Raw genomic sequence first — 20,973 nt, forward strand, 5'->3', positions numbered from 1 at the left:
TCCTGACAAGGTGGAGTGATAATATAGCCGAGGGTAAACACAGAACCATCAGTAGTATAGAGAGTATGTACAAGAAAATTCGTAAAGAAATAATAAGGTTACACGAGAAACGCAAAGAAGCACTAGTAAACGAGAAAGAGAATGACTCTTCTACTGAAGAGGTAGACGACGAGAATCCCACCAGAATAGCGTATGTAGGTAGAACTAGACTTTCCGACCGACATTCACGTCTAGACTACAAGAAAACTGTTCCTCATCCAGCACCAGAACAAGGTTCTCTAGAACAAGTATTTCAAGCTACCGATCACATTCTGAAATCACGAATCGGTTACAGTGAGTTAAGTACTATGCATGAACAAGAACTAGCCCGATCAGCAGTCCGATGGATTACTGATTCTACCACTTTTCCAGATGAAATAGTGGCACAAATGTTTCTGAAACTGCCTCCAGCCGAGCAACGACTGGTGGGTATGTATATGATCCAGCACCTCATTACTCTGTATGAGGGTCAACATTCTGATCCAGGTCCGTTACATGATGTCCTGAACGAGTTACTCCAGTATAGATGGAAAGGTCTAGGTACCGATTTAATTAGTGTCATTCTAGAACAGCGCCACAAATATAGAACGTTTTTGAACTCGCATTTTGTTCATGTTCCACCTCCAGAAAGTAAACCCTTTTATATAGATAGACAGAATCCGTTACGAGAAGTACACCCAGTTAGGACAGCGGATGGTGAAATGCAACGAGTGTTTGTTTACACCCCAATTACAAAGATGGAACTCTTAGAGATGAAGAAATTAATTCCCTGTCATGACAAAGATCCAGCAGGGTTCCACCGAGAATTAAAAGACATGCTCCGTATGGGAGAATACACGTATCCAGATATAATTAAAATGTTAAAAGTCCTGTTGCCCGCAGGGGTATATGAAAAACTCAAGGAAAAGGAATGGGAGGTGGGAGAGAAAAAGATCGATTGGGCAGTTCTAGAAGCTGAAGATAAGATACGAGTACCAGGTACCGGTCTAGGAGAGAAATGTAAAGAATTACCAGAACTGTTGATACAAGTTTTGCCAAGGTTATTAGCAACTAAAAAGGAAGACTGGGATGCAATCTCAGCCTGTAAACAGAAACAAGACGAAGACACTAGTGATTTTTATTCTAGATTTGAGAAATGTTTTATTATAAACAGTGGCTTGAAGACAAGTAGCGAGTCATACCCTCATCTCTTTGTTACTAAATTAGTCGAGAATTCAAGTCCACAAGTTAAGAATCGAGTTTTGAAAGTCGAAAGTACCTGGCAAGCTAGTACCCCGTCCCAAATGTTACAGATGCTTCAGTATCACCAGAATAGAATCAGAGAAGAGCAAGATCATGAAAGAAAACGTATGAAAGACACGAAAATGAAAGTACTAGTTGCACAATCTGTTCCACAAGACAGTCAGAAGAGGGGTCCGAATCAAGCCAGTCATCCTGCAGTTCCCGTTAAAGGGACCTGCAATTATTGTAAACAGCCAGGTCACTATATAAACGAGTGTGCAGTTCTGAAACACAACATAGCTACCGGTAAGACTAAAGAAAGACCACGTCCGCCTAGACAAGAACAAGTTTCACAGACTTCTCAGCCACAGAATGCACAACAGACAGTTCCAGCACCGCAGCCTATTGCTGCAACACAGCATGTTACACAGCAGATGTACCAGTATGCACAGTCCGAGTATCCAGAGTATCAGCCATACTCATGAAACAGCCTAGAGAGGGAGGTAGGCTTGCCTCTCATCGAGATACCTGTAGATCAAGAAGGTCCCTATGTTCACAGTCAAGTATTAGGGAAAGACAGAAAGTTTCTGATTGATACAGGGGCAAGTAGGACGACCATTAGTCACGACGAGGTTCCAGGGGCTCCGCTCTCAGGCTCTAGAAATGTTTCCCTTGGATTTTCAGGAAAGCCTATTGTAAACGAGATATCTAAGCCAGTCACTCTAGAAGTAGGTCCATTGTCCCGCACTACTGATCTGTTACTTACGAAGTCGTGTCCAGAAAATCTGTTAGGTATTAAAACACTGAAAGAATTAGGTGCAGTTATTTGCTGCTCCCCAGAAGGAATACGACTGTTTTTACGTGACTTCAAGGGTCACTATGTATTACGAGATTTTGATCCGAGATTGTCCAATGTTCCGCAGCATCTATGGGCGCAAGGTCCAACTGATGTAGGTTATATGCAAATCACACCCCATCGTGTGACTCTCAAGCCAGGTGTAGTGTTACCACGAATCAGACAGTACAGATTGCCACCTGAGGCTGTAACAGCCTTATCCAAAATTATTGACGAGCTCATCGCTCAAGGAGTAGTTGTAGAAACTGACTCCAATGTATGTAATTCTCCGATCATTGCAGTCATGAAACGTACTGATCCAAATGCACCCCCAGTATATCGATTAGTGATTGACCTTCGAGAACTCAATAAATGTATTATTCCTCAGTACCCAGTTGTCCCAGATATCTCTTCCCTATTGACAGCCATTGATTCCGAAGCCACATTTTTTTCAGTCATAGACCTCAAGAACGCATTTTTCAGTGTCCCCATTCATCCAGACAGCCAGTTTCTTTTCGGATTTTGTTTAAATGGAAGGAGCTACCAATTTACACGAGCTCCTCAAGGTTTCACAGAAAGCCCTAGTATTTATAGTCAAGCACTTAAGAGACAACTAGACAATATTCACATGCCAACTGACACTGCCCTGCTCCAGTATGTCGATGATCTACTGATCACAGCCCGTTCTGAACGTGCTTGCGAGCGGGCATCCCTTACAGTCTTGTATTTCTTAGCCGAGATGGGGCACAAGGTGTCCCCTTCGAAGCTTCAATTCTGTGTCCAGCAAGTGATCTATTTAGGCCACTTACTGTCCAAGAGGGGTAGGCAGTTGACACCTGACCGTATCCAGTTAATAGCGAGTCTTCCTCAGCCCAAGACCCAGAAGGAGGTACGTGCTTTTATCGGCCTCACTTCTTATTGCAGACAATGGATTCCTCAGTATGCATTTCTAGCCAAGCCACTGATACAGTTAACGACACAGGAGGCAGCCGTATCGACTGTCCTCCCTTGGACATCTGAACATACACTTAGTTTCAATGAGTTAAAGAAAGCTTTATGCCAAGCTCCAGTTCTAGCTACACCGAACTACAGTAAGCCTTTTACACTTTTCGTCACTGAACGTGAAGGTACAGCATTATCTGTTCTCACACAAGATCAAGCAGGACAGTACAAGCCTTGTGCTTATTTTTCGAGCACACTAGATCCTGTAGCCCAGGCTCTGCCTGCGTGCCTCAAGTCAGTTGCAGCCACAGCACTAGCTATCAGACAAAGTGATTCCATAGTATTAGGACATTCCTTGACAGTACAAGTTCCACACTCTGTGGAAGTTCTTTTAAACCGAACACAGACTCAGCACTTGACAATTGCACGTTTAACAGGTTATGAACTGACACTGTTCCAGCCACACATAGAAATCAGACGCTGCAACGTTCTAAATCCTGCTACACTGTTACCGTCAGTTAATTCGAATCCTGCCACACACGACTGTGTGGAAGTAGTTAACACTATGACTAAGCCAAGACAAGATCTGACAGATATTCCATTACCAGATCCCGACCTGACACTTTATGTGGATGGTTCATGTATGAGAACAAGTACAGGAGAACTAGTAGCCGCGTATGCAGTGACTACAGACACTGAAGTTATAGAAACACATCGTATTGATACCCTGTCTGCTCAAGCAGCAGAGCTAGTTGCTCTGACCCAAGCCTGCATATATGCTAAGAACCTGAAAGTTAATATTTACACAGATTCACGTTACGCATTTGGAGTCGTACACGACTTTGGAGTGCTCTGGCAGGAGAGAGGTTTCATGACTTCTCATGGAACCAAGATTCAGCATGGTCTCCTTATTCAAGCCCTGTTAGATGCCATACACTTACCGACATCTATTGCTATCATGAAATGCAAAGCACATACGAAAGTTACTGACACTATTTCTCAAGGTAATGATCTAGCAGATCGCACAGCCAAGCTTACAGCACAGACTCCAGACATGTCAGTTAATCCGACACAGACACATACTTCAGATCCGACTACCTGTATGACAGTTAAGGACCCTACTCAAGATGTCATAGATATCCAGTTACATGCTACTCCCGATGAAATCAAGAAATGGTCCGAACAAGGAGGGGTCCAGACAGATCAGGGATGGGTAACGAAGGGTAGAGCCACATGGTTTCTCCCCGACTCTATGGTTCAAGTCATTATCAATACCGCACATAGTCCAGCACATTTAGGAGAAAAAGCTATGATAGATAGTATCCAGAATATTTGGTTCAACAAGCATTTACGAGCTGCAGCCAAGCAGAAAGTCCGTACCTGTATGATATGTTGCCAGTTTAATCCAGGTAAAAGTGTCCCGGTGGAACAAGGTGGATTCCAGCCCCCTGACCACCCTTTTGAAGTCCTCCAGATGGATTATATTCAGATGGAGCGATGTCGAGGTTTCAAGTATGTCCTTGTAGTTGTATGTGCTTTGTCCAGGTGGACAGAAGCATATCCAGTCCCAGATTACACAGCCACGACCACTGCCAAGCAGTTGGTTCGTGAATTCTTCCCCCGCTATGGACTCCCTAGGGTCGTATATTCTGACAACGGCCAGCCATTCTCATCTGAGCTCATGAAACATATTTCCCTTTTGTTAGGGTACCAGTGGAAGTTCCATTGTGTACGCCATCCTGAAGCAGCCGGTCTAGTAGAGAGACATAACCAGACCCTGAAAATCCGCATTGCCAAAATATGTAAAGAGAAAGGTGTGGACTGGCTAGTAGCTCTGCCAGTCGCTCTGTTTTATATGCGCATGGTCGCACATTCCAGATCAGGTCTGTCCCCGTACGAGGTCGTATTCGGCCGCCCCCCTAATATGTGGGGTACACCTAGACCCCGAAGTATTACCGATGTTTCAAGTAATATGCTGACAGATTACCTAGCTTCCTTGATGTCTGCCCTACACTCTTGTCGTTCACAGGTTGCCGCCGCATTTCCAGACAATACCGAGGTGGCACCTCATGAAATCGTTCCTGGAAGTTTGGTTCTTGTAAGGAACTTTGATCGTTCAAGTCCGCTGGAGCCCCGCTGGAAGGAGCCCAAGCAAGTCCTCCTGGCCACCCGTACTGCCGTCAAGCTGGAAGGCAGGAAGGGCTGGGTCCACCTGTCTCATGTGAAAAAAATTTATGGACTAAAGACTGTTTCAAAGAACATTTCCGAGGATTTCAAAGATTGCCAAAGTACTATTCTTAAGGACTGTCCCGCAAAAGACAATGATACAGATTCCTCCCTGTTAGAGAAAACTCCGCAGCAGGAGTATAAGCTAAAATTAAGGTCTAGTAAAATAAGTCAGCCAGTTTGATTGTCTAAGTCCTCCCCTAGGTGAAACGGTTAGACCGGTTTCTGACATGTATATAATAGACCCCCACAGAGAGAGAGTTAGTGAGAACTCTAAAAGTTGCACTATTATTTTATGTTTTCTGCTATATCTCAGCCTTATGATTACCTGCACAAGTTATGCATTTTATTTGTGTTTTCCAGTTTCTCATGTAAATAAGTCATCTATTACTACAGTAGAGCACACGTTTAGTGATCTGCCTCCTCATGAACTCTCATATCGTCTTGCTATGCGTAATAATTCCTTTATCCGCATGTTACATTATTCACACCAGACCAGCAATGCCACTAATTGTTGGGTGTGTGGTCGACTCCCCCCTTTCCAGACACCGAAGGGAGTTCTGCCACTCTTTCCTTATCCATTTTCACATAACGGTTCATGTGGAGCATGGTCCACGTTAACGTCATCCTCAACAGATATGTCTTTTCTTAACAGTACATGTTTCCCAGGCAAGCAAGGTCTGCCCCACAGAACAGGGTTAGATCTAGAAAATGAAGTTTATAATTTAGGTAATTATTCTTCGAATTTTATGGTCCTGAATGTTCAGTCTGATACTACTCCAGACTTACCTGCTATGTCAGTATTACCAGTCAAAGGTGAATTATGTGTCCGAAATAATGGTTCCGTACATGTAGGCCATAGTGATTGTACTACTATTATCAAGTATAGTGACAGTAGGAAATCTATTTTCAAAGCTTCACGTCATTCTTATTTTGTTTGTGGTCAGACCGCATATGTTCGTCTGCCCCTCGATTGGGAGGGAACCTGTTATATTGCCTTCCTACTGCCACCAGTTTTTCTAGCCCCACCTGACTATCATAGGAATTCCCACCTAGTACATACTAGACACAAGAGAGACCTCCCGATTGTCGATTATACTGAAACTGCTCTAGAACAATACATAGATATCAATAAAGGTGTCTTCCCCTACTTAGGTACTGTCGTGAATAGTAAACTGATACGTACATTAACGAGAACCCTTGAAGCAGTAGTGATTGAGACTACTTCTGCTCTAGGTAACTTAACCGAAGAGCAATCCTTTATGAGAATTGTCGTGCTCCAGAATCGTCTCGTCCTTGACGTCATACTGGCCGATAGGGGCGGGGCATGTAGAGTCATCGGATCTAGTTGCTGCATTTTCATTCCTAATAACGCACCGTCTGTTTATTCAGCTATTACCAGACTCCATAATATTGCCCATATGTTACACCAAGATCCAGGCACCTGGACATGGTCCGGTTGGTTCTGGAATATAATTTCCGCCTGGGGATGGAAAGTATTGTCATTTCTGGGTATTGCAGTAGCGATCATATTCAGTTGCTGCCTCTGTTTACAATGTGGCCCTGCGATTTGCGGCATTTGTGCTACCTCTTGCATTCCTAGCCCCAAGTCCCGTTCTAAATCCCGTTCCAAGAAAATTCGAGACGAGCAAATGATACTGTATGAAATGATAGATGGTATCATGAATATTGATGTTTCCTGATGGAAACGTAGTGACAAGGAGGGAATGTGGAAAAGTAAATTTTGCCATGTTCTGTGTCCCTACGTGTCCCCCATCTTATGTTATGTGTGCATGATTAATATGCATATGTATCCCCCATGTTTGATTAAAGACGCAATTACAGTTGTGTCCATCCCTAGTATGCTAGTTTCCAGTTCTCGTGAAAGCTACGAGTATTAGGCCTATGTAAAGTTACGTTGCCACGTTTCTCAGTGTGCACGTTATTTCATTGAAAAGTCCCCGTTTCTAGGCCTCAAAAGGGCCCGGACACCAGATTCAGCTCCTGTCTCCTGAACCCTCGCTGAGGAGCGATACAGCCCCCACCTGTATCCTCGACCCTTCACTTACTTCCTGCCTCGCAGTGCCCGGCTCGGCCTGGCTCTGCCCACGAGTCTGCCAAGAGTATGTTATGATTCTAGTTATCAGTCCAGCCCTCCTTCTCTGCATTCCTAAGCTACTGAATCGCATCAATAGTTTCCGTCATTGTCTAGCCTTTACGTCTCCATGTAAGAGAAATACTGTATTAATGGTCATTTAATATTCTTCAACACGCACTACATGTAGAATAATGCATGCTCCAGTCTTAGAGTCTGTTAGCCTCTCCCCTCCTGACTTAGTTTATATCAACATGTCCTCTAAACATTAGATACTAGATAGGGTTTAGGTACATGTCGCCCTGACTCTCCAGACTTCAGTCTCTACTCCTAGCGCAGAGTTCATAGCCCCAGCTTCTCCTAGTAACACGTCATTGTCAGTTTGCGCGCACCATTAGGTCAGAGGTCCCGGCTCCTTAGGTAGCCCCCTCCATGTTTCCGCCCCATTTATGACATATTCTGTTACGTTTACATCACATGTCCATGTATACGCCTCGTTACACCCACTTTCACCCTTATCTTTCGCGACTGCTATTGACCACACCCACTGCTCCGCCTACTGTATTCACTGTAATGCAACTGTTTTAGTATATATGCTTGTGTACTGTTATTAAATGTTACGCCTATACGCCAGTCCAATCCTGTCCCCCCTGCAAGGCCCTGCCATCCTGTTCCCGTGCAGGTTGTCCTGTTCCTGTCCTTTATGCTGTATTAAACCTGCAAACTCCTACTACCTCGAATCTTGACTCTTATTTATTGAGCTATCTGTTATTGCTATGTCCAGTCAAACCTAGATCCGGTATTATTTATTTATATACCACAGCATAGGAGTTCGCAATCCTTTAGTACTGCTAGTTTTTTAGAATATTACTGTGCCTCGATCCTTCAAAAAAGCAAATTTGGTGTAATCTTGGGCTGGAAGTAATGTGGACTCTTCCGTTGGGAGGAGCCCTCAATTGTGATTACGTTTTTAGTTCCAGGACTCGGCCTTAGAGTGGCCGCTAGATTTAACTTGGTATCTTTAGTCGTTGCTTTTAATGGTGTCCTAGTCTGCGTTGAAGAGGCATTGTAGAAAGTTCTGTGAGGGCTATAATGTACTGAACTGTCAGCTGAGGGGTTATTGAAGCGCTGCAGCACTCTTCAAATGGAGGTATGTCGCTAATGTCCCCAAGCTTACCACATTAGACTTTTTGGGAGTCTGAATTAGAGCCGAGGGGGTCGTCGACCTTGCTCCCATTGTCGAACATTTTTTTTCCTTTTTGTTGATTTTGTTTTTTACGTAGACTTGAGGATGGTTGGGATGGTTCTCTACCGGACCTCGTGTTTCCCCGATTAATATGCTTGTTTTATGTACTGGTTATGTTTGCTGGTTTTGTCCCCCAATAGCCCAACATCAGTTTCCCTTCGTTATTATGAATTAACTTGATACCGACTTGTTGTTGTTGGATTAAATAGGTCACCGGTAACTCACTTAGCACGAGCCTTCTGTGGGCGATGAGGATGAGGCAGGGACGAGGCAGAGGGGCTGGGCCCAACTTAAGACCTTTTGATCCAAAAACTAGTAACAGCTCGTGACAGGGGGACTCCGGGGGGGGGGTTCGCTGGGAAAGGGCTCGGCCACAGTCTTGATCTAGTGCCTGGTGTTGGTGATAGTAGTGACTCGCGGCAAGCCCCCGCAGCCCCTCGACCCCCAATTGACAGAGGCTGCCAAGTTCACCTATCTCGATGTCGCAACCCCTCATTCACTGCTCGCCGCTCTCACCTGCTCCGCACCCTCGCCGTAGCCATTGCCCAGCAGTCTCCTGCAAAGCCGCCGTTCCGTTGCCCCTCTGTTCCGCTGCTCCCAGCACTCAATGGATGTTCCTAGGAGCTCCCAGGCAAATGTTTTAATTCCGCTCTAGATTAGCCGCCTCCACTCCGCAGGGCGGTAAGAGTGGAGGCGGCTAATGTCAACGGCAACTGCAGGGCTAAGTGAAGTCGAGGCACTGTGGCCAGCGAGAGCAGTATTGCAAATAATGAGAAGCAGTGGCGGCGGAGCGGAAACACCTAACCAGCTCCTGGCAGCTTCTGCCTGCTCCGCTCTGCAGATGCAGCGGGAGGGCGGGGGAGCAGCCGGCCGACCTGCCAGGAGTGGGAGTCCAGTCTGGTCAGTTCCAGCCAGCGAGAAAGGGACGCTGCAAGGAGTTTTATACGGGCTTCAGCGGGCTTCTCCGGACTTCTCCGGGCGTCGCTGGGTGGGCCCGGCTGCCCGCGATGGAAATGGCAGAGATGAGGGCGATGGATAGGAGTGCTGGACGAGACGAGTAGGGCACTCGCAGCTCGCACAACGCGACAGACCGCAGCAAACAGCAACTGCGACAACCGGAACCAGAACCTGTTGCTGGTGGTCCCGTGAAAACTCTGGTCAAGCGAGTTGATTTGATTGTTATTACAATATATCACAAACCTCTTCCACTTTGCTACATAGCATGCTTTTCTGGTAGGGCACCTAGCCTCTTTGATGATATTCATTCAGTCTGGCAGAAAATAGAGGTAGCCAAACTCTAAGATTTCAGGTGCCAGATCACAAGGCTGAGATGACTGGGACCTGGATGCCTCATGTCTCCATGGATCTGAGTGAGGAGATTGGGAGTAAGATGTAGTTTTTGGTGAGGAATTACTGATCACTCCAACAGAGTTGTGAACCAGGATTGACGGGCCCATGTGGGAGCAACTAGGATTAGTGTCAGGGACTGCTGTCTGAGCTTTTGAACCACTGATGTAATGAGTGGGAGAGGTGAAAAAGCTTAGGCAAATATCCCCAACCAAGTTTGGATAACTAGGAAGCCTGAAATCTCTGGAAAAGGGTTAAAACTCTGGAAAAGGGTACACTGATAAGACCAATGGGGTCATGGAGAGCAGCTCTTTATCTGGCAGCAACAGACCTACTGACAGCAGGGGATGATGGTTTGGACCATATAGCCAAAAAAGTCTCTAGTAGAATTCCACTAATTTGAATAAGTGGCACTCAAGTATGTGTAGAAGTTAAAAAAAACTGCTGTCAGAATATTAGCTTTAGTCAACATGGTGAGTAGATGGCGTTCAAGAACATTGCATGATGGAATTGTAGAAGGATGCTCAAAGCAAAAGGGCTCCAGAGGAGACCAAACATTCCAGATCTGGAAAAATGTCAATGCCAATAGTCTGGTGGCTGACCTGGAGGAGGCTCTTACATTGGAGGAGCTGAGGGCTGCTCTGTGAGAGCTAAACACATCCAAGACTACCAGGGGGATGGTTTCCTTGCCGAATATTTTCCGGCCTGCGCTGCACGCGCATAGGAGAAACTCCTTGAATCTTCCTGGTTGCACAGAGGGATAAGACTTTGACCCCCCATTAGGAGTCATGTGCCTCATTCTCAAACCAAGAGGGGACCCTGAGAACCCCCTCCTTCTACAGACCACTCACTATGATTAACGCTGATCTTAGGGTCCTCTGTAAACTGCTAGTGAAGCGATTGCAGGGAGTGGTACGTGACTTGATACAAGAGGACTAATGTGGATTCATGCCGGCACGTAGCACAGCACATAACCTTCAGCGGGTGACTCAGGTCCTGCCTTAAACTACAGGAAAAGATTAGGCAATGGCGATTGTATTAATTAACTTGGAGAAGGTCTTTATACGGTCATGTGGAGTTCTCATGGCAGTGCTGCGAGGGATGGGATTTGGGCCTGCCTTACGGGATTGGGTACAACTCTTATTGCCACTCCTGTTTGCCCTGGCGGTGCAGCCTATGGCGATTCTGCTGTGCAAGGAGTTAGAGCCCTGGGGAATAAGAGTGGGCACATTGTCTCGTATGTAGACGATGCATTGATTTAGGTCTGGTCGCTTACAGAGGCAGTACCCCTTACTGATGCAGCATATAGCAGACTTTGGTCGGATTTCCAGTTTACGTGTCAATATAAGGAAGATTTTGATGTTTCCACAGTAGAGACTGGCATCGGTACAAGCAGGGGGAGATACCTGAGCTCGGGCTACGGTGGGAGGGTGAGAGATTCCGGTATCTGGGGCTGATGGTCACACACACGATGGCTGCGCATCATCGTCTCAACGTGGACAGTTTTGAATGGCCTAACCGGGTCGATGGAGTTCTGGAACAGGCAGCCATTGTTAAGATGGTCTTTCTCCCCAGGTGTTTACATCTAGTCCAGAACTCGCTGTTCCCTCTTGGAGAAAACTTAATTTGCAAGCTTAATAGGTTATTGATTTACCTGGTGTGGGTCCTGAAGCGCAATATGGAGGGGTGGTGGAGGGGGGGGGGGTATCTTCCAGATATGCAACTATATTACTTTGCAGCACGCTTGCAGCATGCAGCCTGTTGGTTGACAGGTACTGCTAACTGGGAAAAGAGGCTGCTGCAGAGTGAGCTCGGGGAGTCTACTCTGGCAAGCCTCCTGATGAAGTGGGCCATTCTGAGAGCATGTTCCATATCTGGAACGGCATACAGCACAGATATGGGAAAGAATGGTTAAGAAGGTGCTGCAGAGGGCCCCCTTTGATAGGGGGCCATGGTTGTAGGACCTTGAGCCGTTCCGATCTATAGAGCAGGATATGTCAGTGGACAGATGTAAGAAACTGGCTCTATATATACTGCACCACAGTTAGGTACAGTGTGTATAGATTCCAAGGGTCTCCAGAGGTTAAAGTTAGATAGTACGTTACTCTCTAAAGTGGTAGCTTAGTCGAGCAGTAAGGCAGTATCAGAGGACAGTGTTAAGCATTTGATGTACACACTCAGTCAGCAAATGAATTCACACACTCAAGAACTGAACTCTAGGCCAATTATTTTGTATAAAAAAATACTGTTGTTTTATTTCTAGAACCAAGCAAGCCTGGTACAGGTAAGCATGTAAATATTTTTGAGCTACAATAGGCTGTTATTGAATACTTTCAAGATATAGTAGGACTTTGTACAAATTTGAGTTTACAGGGGTTGTAATGCAATGCAAAAACTTAGTAGACTCAGTACATAGGAATCAATAGGCTTTTTCAGTAAAATGCAATTAATTACTTTTCGGATTACTTTTACTAACGCAGTGCTGCTGGATCCTAGATTCAGCACTGGGGCATTTCCTGAAAACAGTTGAGTAAATACGTTTTAATTAGAGATACTATTTTTAAAGAATATTATTGTTTTTCAAAAGTTGACACATAGAATAACCAATGTTATCCTATGGAAGGAAATTCACTTAGCAGGTAAGTTACTTTATCTATACTGTTCTTACTCAGTGCTGGATACCTAGATTCAGCACTGGGACATCTCCTGAAAATAGTTAAGAAAATGCGTTTTGGTTAATCGGGTGATTTTTAAGGAATATTCTCAGTTTTCAAAAGCCGACACAGAAACTTTTTCAGAGAAAAAGTGTCAATGTTATTCTATGAGGAAAAAGAGGTTATCGGTTTCCAGGTAGGTAATCGGTCTTTGGAGATAGGGTTGCACCCTCAGCGGCACTCTGGCGACCAGGTGCAGAGTGTTGAGGCCCAATGTTATCCTATGGAGGATAGGGGGACTCCAGTTGGTGGCTGCTGCCAAGCAGGCCACGGGGATGTGGGAGCAAAGCTCCTAAAGCACCTACGGTTAAGCTCCGGGCAAGTTGGGGACCAAGTTAGCACAAAAGGGGCACTCTCAGCAGCACTAGGGCGGCCGGGTGCAGGGTGCTGTTTTGAGGTCAACTGCCCTGTTGATTTCAATGGAGATTCTCCGGGACAAAGAAACCCTGCAGGCTCGGGGACGAGGATCTTCCAGGAGCGACCACCACTTCGAGGGGTAAGTAGGGATGTTGAGGCACTGCTGGGTTGGGCACACAAGGCCGTGGGGGATCTGGTAGAGGGATGCCTTGGGACGTCAGATTTTCTTACCCGCTCTGGTCGCGGTAGGGGGGGTCCTCTGGGTTGAGGCTGCAGGCGTCGTCTGGAGGCTTGAGGCAGGTCAGGGGTTGCCAGATGTCGGGTCAGGATCGCCGGGGGGCCTCCTCATGGTGTTTTTCCAAACGAGCTTGGGCCAGGTTCGGCGGGTGCAGAGTGGGCTGGATTTGCGGTTCCTGGCTGGCACCAGAAGCTACAGTTCAAATACGTCCGGTGTTCTCGGGAGAAACCGCTTGGAAAGTAAAGGCAGGCAGGTCCTCTGGGGTATTTGGGCTTGCTGGCCGCTTGACACGCCAGGGTTTTGCAGGAGCAGGTTGGAGGGGAGACAGGCATGTAGGGCTGGAGCCAAGTCAGTCGGCATCGTCCTCTTGTTGGCACTGCATGGCTTCTCGTCCTTCTCTTCTTTTCTTGTGGTTGCTAGATCGGAGGAAGAAAGGTTCAGGGTGCCCCTAAATACTACATTTAGGGATGTTACAGGTAGGTAAAGGGCAGAGACAAATGAGTCTCTTTCCTGGGGTGGCTACACCCCCTATTCTACCACTCTCCAGTGGGAGGGGGGCAGGAGTCTGTCCCTGGTTGGCTGGATCCCCCCCCTAACCTCAAGATGGTGGGGACTCTACGTTGTGCTTCACCTCGCCACCCCCACCTTAGGGGTGAAGTTGGCAGAGGTTGGCACACCTCTTTTACTCACTTGCTTTTCCCGCTGGTTCTCCCGCACCAAGTGGGGGGTAGAACCAGTGGGGACCAGTTGCTGAAAGCAGCAAGTGGTCTTTAGAAACTCACAAAGGCGGCATGCCTTTGATGAAGCTTCTCCTTCGTGACCCATGCCCTTCCTGGGGGAGGAGGCTTGGCACCTCGTCCCAGGATGTGCATTGTTTCAGGCCCACAAGAGCAGCAAGCTCTGGACCCAGGGGTCCAGAAACATGTCTGGTGGTAGCAGTCTAAGTAGCCACTCAGTCAGGTCACTAGGAGTTGGTCGGGTTTCAGGAGGCATCTCTAAGAAGCCCTCTGTTGTGCAATTTACAATAATCCCACACTGACATCAGTGTGGGTTTAATGTGCTGAGAAGTTTGATACCAAACTACCCACTCTTCAGTGTAGCCATTACGGTGCTGTGGAGTTCGTAATGACAAACTCCCAGCACCATATACTCTTAATGGCAGCACTGCACTTACAGGGCCCAGGAATGGACTTGGGCACTGTAGGGGTACAGGGTTCATGCACCTGTACCCTCACCACTGGCATAGGGCACACAGCTAGAGGGGTGACTGATGGATGGCAGGACAAAGGTGTATGGGCATGGCACACAGGGATGTGTACCATGTCGACTCTTTAGTTTTGTTCTAAACCAAGACACGCAACCTGCAAAGGCAGTGTGTGAGTGTCAGGGTACAGGGCCTCTAAGGGAGGCACAATAAGTGCGGCAGCCCTTGGGGCCTTCTCAGGTCACAGTGCCCTGGGTACCTGTGGTACGATTTACCAGGGGCTGACATTTGGGTTAGTTTTGGGTGAAGAACACAAGCCCTGGAAACCTGATTGGCAGGGACCCTGGGTACAACAAGAAAAAGTGCACCAGAAGTCTGGCAAAAAGTGTTGGGGGGGAGGGAGGGTACTGCAACAGAAACACACTTTCCTACAACAGATAGTAGGGGGGGGCTGCCTTTCGGCGTGTGACTTATGCAAAGGGGAGGTTTTTTATCAACTTTCAAGAAGCACAGGACACAATTAACGTGGGGCAAAGACACTTACTCCACTATGCGAAGCTAGACAATACAGCAAAGGAAATAAAGTGCACTCTCCCAGGGGCTCAGTCACACCCTCAGATGTTAGGTGGATTGCTTGGGTTGGGGGAGGGCAGGCACCTCATTATGCTCTTCTACAAAGCCTTCCAGGGGATATGACACAGCCCTCATATTGGTAGAGAGTAACCTGGGAAACTGACTTGGGGCACCACTTGAGGATTTAGACTGGGACCATGCTTGTGGTATGGGTAAGGGCTGTTTCCTGCAATAATATGTTTAAGTTACTCCATTTCAATTATTTGAAGACCACTTATATGACACCCTCCCGGCTTAATACCATAGACCCCAGCAGGGCAGGGAAGTGTCTGCGCTGTGGTGAGGACAAAGCCTCCTTTTTGCATCTCACTTGGCAGTGTGCAGATTGACGGGGCCACGGGCCTGTACGCCTGGGAGGTGCCTGTTGGGCATTGTCAAGAAGCTTAAGGACTGCAAGATACAGTACAAATTCCTCCAGCTAGCGCTTCTCCTGGCGAAATGCCGGTTGGCCATAGGGTGGCTGGGATCCCGGGTACAGACTGAGGATTTGTGGCTCAAGGATGTACTAGAGTGGGGGAAGGGGGAGGGATCGCTTAGTAGCAGAATAGAAGTTTCTGACGCACAGATGACGAAGCCACTGAGGATATGGCGACATGGAGGCTCCTAATGGATGAGTTCAATTACCCTGATGGCTCGGACACTGATTCCGACCAGGAGGAACGAGAAGCGAAGTGTGAACATAACTGTATTATCATGTTAACTCGCTGCCTTGGTACATGTGCTGTTACTCACTCTGTATTACTTCTGATTTCTGGAATATTTCACAGAGAATGGTGCCTGCACTTGTGGATATGCAATAAATGTTTTCTTAATTTGATGTATTAAATGCAAAAAAAAGTTTAAGTACAGCCTTGAAAGGCCTTTATTATAAAACTGTCAACACACACCATTCCATTATTTGAGCTAGGCATGTTCCCACTGTAGATTAGAAAAAGATAGGAGTAACCCTTTAGAGAAGGGACAGTGCGCGTAACAGACACCACGTAGCTCCACCAATGGCCTATTGAGTGTTCGGTTTTAAAAATACATGCACACAAAGCCCAATCAAAATGGACCTAGGAAATAACACGCACGAGCTGTGTGGAATTTCCAGGTCCATTTTTAAAACCCCAAGAAAAGGACTCTGGCTGCGCGAACACTGCTGCGCAGTGTACGCTAGGCCGAGACCTAAAAATGCCTCACTGTGGATCAAATGTTGAGCACGGCAGAGGTAAATCACAGTTTAGTGTTATACTTGAAAAACAATAACTAGATGAAAAACCGTTCATTAAAAGGTCAAAAAGTATACAAAATGTATTTGGTGGTGGTAATGTTCAAAATACAGTAGCAATTAATCAGACAAGAGTTAAAAAAACTGGCTTTTGTTCGTTGCCCTCTGCAGATTAAGCAGTGGATGAACATGCTCTGGTAACTAAACTTATAAGAGGCATTGCATTCACTGTACCCCGGGACACAAATATGATTTTATATGCAATGTATTGGTCACGAGAATATCTTCAGCCTTAAAAGGACAATGCTGTCCTGTCTCTGAAGACATGTCCAGCTTAGTGGACTATGATCTTGGGTTTAGCTTCGTGTTGGAGAGTGCCAGAAGTTAAGGTCCTTGATTTAACATGCTGGAGTTGTCCACAAAATAGTGTCTGTTTCACCCTTTACAGGAGAACAAAATCGAGTAAGAGACCTACTGCTTAACATGCTTTGAGTGAGGCTATGTGTTTGCATTGCATTGTTTGCGTGCTTATGACGCTATGACCAGAGAGCGAAGATCTTCTCAAACAGGTTAGTTACTAATTTCAAATAGAAAATCGTTCACCGCAGTCTCTGCCCACATTAGCTCAGTCCAAATCAGTCAGATGGACCACCATGACAGAGGTGAGCATTGATATTACATGCTTTGGCACTCACTCTATCAGAAACGCTGTGGCATCCAAGTCCTAAGTGGAAAGTACTAGACTGGAGGATTTAATACAGGCCAATGATTTTTCGACAGACCAATTCTTCCACAAAAAAAAGTGCGCTATCCCATCGTTGTCAATACGCTTTGAAATTGCATAATCCTCGTTTCTGGTCCATTTCTGGCCCAGTCACAAAATGTAAAAAATTCTAGCTAAAACCAATAAGAATTTTCCATTTTATTACAGACACAGAGGCAAAGATTATCCCTATCCTGTGACTGCAAATGCTACTCTGTTATGTTTCAAATACATTATCTTCATTGTATTTTCTATATTCTTGTGCATACAATGTTTAACTTACTTACGTGGCCACCTCTAATCCGTTTTTTCTATAACAAATTAAGTAGAACACTAACTACATTTCTTTCAGAGCAAAAGCAAGATTAGCAGTGAATGCTTCAAGATCAGCTCCTCGCAAGAAAGAAGGCATCAGCAGAAGACCAACAATATACTATGTTACCATCTTTAACAGGTTACAATGTTACAAGGATTTTGTAGTTCTTTGCTGCTTGGGACTTTTAGTTTTTTGTTTCCTAGAACATTGCAAGAAAGCAATTGCACAATCTCTACATGTCCTTTATACAAATGAAAATTCTTGTTTGGTAGCTTGAAAATGTTAAGTCTTTCTAATGCAAAAGGTTGTAATTTACACATCCACAATGAATGAGCGAAATCAAAGTTCACAAACATGAATAAAGCATTCCTTCTGTTAGCCAGGTCCTAACACCATAGAAGTTCAATCACGAAGGTTCACTCCAGCTAATCAAATGCACTGTCCTGCTGCAAACTAACAATTATGTACATAAACCTGAAAAGGGACATTGTGTAATACTCAGCAGGATGGATCCACTCATGGGAAAGATTGGGGCATCCCTTACCGGACACGTTCCAGAAATGTATAAGAGAGCAAAGTCTTCTGGGACCTTGACCTTTCATTTTATTATAGCACCTTACCTTCTGCCAGATGTCTTCAAACTGTTCCACTCCTTCAGACACTTTTTTCAAACAACGATCGATCTCTCCTGGTGGAAAAGTTATAACAAAGAAAAAAGACATGTCCCTTAGCACCGTGCGGAGTAATAAATCACAGTACCACATCTCACGTTAAATCTGAGCTGCACATAGAATGGGACAGGGGTGACTGGGCAGGCAACCAGGCCTTGGCTCGTAGCTAGCTTTTGCAATAAGATCTAGGACGGGAGGTCAACCTGGGCGGGAGGGTGGGTGGGTGGGGAGGTCAACCGGGGTGAAAGGGAGGCGGGTCAACCGGGGCAGGGCAAGGGGTAGCCAACCAGGGCAGGAGGGAGGGTAAGTGGAAGTCAACCGGAGCAGGAAGGGGGGTGGGAGGGAAGGGGAGGGGTAGTCAACCAGGGCGGTCAACTATTGGGAGTGAAGAGTGGAACACCGGGGAGGGAGGGAGGGTGAGTGATATGGTACACGGGGATGAGGGTGTAGGGTGTGTGTGTGTGTGTGTGTGTGTGTCTGGTACACCGGGAGTAAGGGAGGGGTGGGCAAAGAAGGCCAGAGGGATGTGGTTAATAGAGGCAAGGCAGGCAGGAGGGGTGGTCAACCGGGGCTGGAGGGAGGGGGGGGTGGTCAACCGGGGAGGGCATGGGGATGGGTGGGAGGGAGAGGTGATCACCTTGGGTGGAGAGAGAGGGAGGGAGGGAAGGTTGGTCAACTGGGGTAGAAAGCAGGGAGTGTGGGAGGGCTGGTCAACCGGGGCAGAAGGGAGGGTGGGAGGGAGGGAGGGCTGGTCAACTGGGGCAGAAGGGAGGGTGGGAGTGAGGGCTGGTCAACTGGGGCAGAAGGGAGGGGGGAGGGAGGGCTGGTCAACTGGGGCAGAAGGGAGGGTGGGAGGGAGGGTTGGTCAATTGGGGCAGGAGGGAGAGAGGGAGGGAGGGCTGGTCAACAGGGGCAGAAGGGAGGGTGGGAGGGAGGGAGGGCTGGTCAACTGGGGCAGAAGGGAGGGTGGGAGGGAGGGCTGATCAACTGGGGCAGGAGGGGGAGAGATTGGGAGGGAGGGCTGGTCAACTGGGGCAGAAGGGAGGGTGGGAGGGTGGGACGGGGGGCTGATCAACTGGGGCAGAAGGGAGGGTGGGAGGGAGGGAGGGCTGGTCAACTGGGGCAGAAGGGAGGGTGGGAGGAAGGGCTGGTCAACTGGGGCAGAGTATAATAAACTGGGGCAGAAGGGAGGGTGGGAGGGCTGGTCAACTGGGGCAGCAGGGAGGGCGGGAGGGAGGGCTGGTCAACTGGGGCAAAAGGGAGGGCGGGAGGGAGGGCTGGTCGACTGGGGCAGAAGGGAGGGCGGGGGGGGAGGGCTGGTCAACTGGGGCAGAAGGGAGGGTGGGTTGGTCAACTGGGGCAGAAGGGAGGGTGGGAGGGTGGGCTGGTCGACTGGGGCAGAAGGGAGGGTGGGAGGGTGGGCTGGTCGACTGGGGCAGAAGGGAGGGTGGGAGGGTGGGCACGTCGACTGGGGCAGAAGGGAGGGTGGGCTGGTCGACTGGGGAAGAAGGGAGGGTGGGAGGGTGGGCTGGTCGACTGGGGCAGAAGGGAGGGTGGGCTGGTCGACTGGGGCAGAAGGGAGGGTGGGAGGGTGGGCTGGTCGACTGGGGCAGAAGGGAGGGTGGGAGGGTGGGCTGGTCGACTGGGGAAGAAGGGAGGGTGGGAGGGAGGGCTGGTCGACTGGGGAGGGAGGGCTGGTCGACTGGGGAAGAAGGGAGGGTGGGAGGGAGGGCTGGTCGACTGGGGAAGAAGGGAGGGTGGGAGGGAGGGCTGGTCGACTGGGGAAGAAGGGAGGGTGGGCGGGAGGGCTGGTCGACTGGGGAAGAAGGGAGGGTGGGAGGGAGGGCTGGTCGACTGGGGAAGAAGGGAGGGTGGGAGGGAGGGCTGGTCGACTGGGGCAGAAGGGAGGGTGGGGGAGGGCTGGTCGACTGGGGCAGAAGAGAGGGTGGGAGGGAGGGCTGGTCGACTGGGGCAGAAGGGAGGGTGGGAGGGAGGGCTGATCAACTGGGGCAGGAGGGGGAGAGATTGGGAGGGAGGGCCGGTCGACTGGGGCAGAAGGGAGGGTGGGAGGGAGGGCTGGTCAACTGGGGCAGAAGGGAGGGAGGGCTGGTCAACTAGGGCAGAAGGGTGGGTGGGAGGGAGGGCTGGTCAACTAGGGCAGAAGGGTGGGTGGGAGGGAGGGCTGGTCAACTGGGGCAGAAGGGAGGTTGGGAGGGAGGGTTGGTCAACTGGGGCGGAAGGGAGGGTGGGAGGGAGGGCTGGCCAACTGGGGCGGAAGGGAGGGTGGGAGGGAGGGCTGGCCAACTGGGGCGGAAGGGAGGGTGGGAGGGAGGGCTGGCCAACTGGGGCGGAAGGGAGGGTGGGAGGGAGGGCCGGCCAACTGGGGCGGAAGGGAGGGTGGGAGGGAGGGCCGGCCAACTGGGGCGGAAGGGAGGGTGGGAGGGAGGGCCGGCCAACTGGGGCGGAAGGGAGGGTGGGAGGGAGGGCCGGCCAACTGGGGCGGAAGGGAGGGTGGGAGGGAGGGCTGGCCAACTGGGGCGGAAGGGAGGGTGGGAGGGAGGGCTGGCCAACTGGGGCGGAAGGAAGGGTGGGAGGGAGGGCTGGCCAACTGGGGCGGAAGGGAGGGTGGGAGGGAGGGCTGGCCAACTGGGGCGGAAGGGAGGGTGGGAGGGAGGGCTGGCCAACTGGGGCGGAAGGGAGGGTGGGAGGGAGGGCTGGCCAACTGGGGCGGAAGGGAGGGTGGGAGGGAGGGCTGGCCAACTGGGGCAGGAAGGGAGGGTGGGAGGGAGGGCTGGTCAACTGGGGCAGAAGGGTGGGTGGGAGGGAGGGCTGGTCAACTAGGGCAGAAGGGTGGGTGGGAGGGAGGGCTGGTCAACTAGGGCAGAAGGGTGGGTGGGAGGGAGGGCTGGTCAACTG

General features: G+C 48.8%; 1 protein-coding gene across 8 annotated transcripts in view; it reads right to left on the minus strand.

Moving 5' to 3' along the window:
* CNOT3 (CCR4-NOT transcription complex subunit 3) overlaps positions 1–20,973 on the minus strand; it is a 1,075,180-nt gene that overhangs the window by 796,982 nt on the left and 257,225 nt on the right. For 3 of the 8 annotated variants that reach the window (XM_078655003.1, XM_078654997.1, XM_078654998.1), the window contains one exon: positions 18,005–18,074. In XM_078655003.1, coding sequence (XP_078511129.1) covers positions 18,005–18,074 — 70 coding nt within the window. The remainder of the gene's footprint in view (positions 1–18,004; positions 18,075–20,973) is intronic. The other 5 variants (XM_078655004.1, XM_078655001.1, XM_078654999.1 and 2 more) reach the window with 3 other exon arrangements.

Source organism: Lissotriton helveticus, chromosome 7 (assembly GCF_964261635.1).
Source record: "Lissotriton helveticus chromosome 7, aLisHel1.1, whole genome shotgun sequence".
NCBI lineage: Eukaryota > Metazoa > Chordata > Amphibia > Caudata > Salamandridae > Lissotriton > Lissotriton helveticus.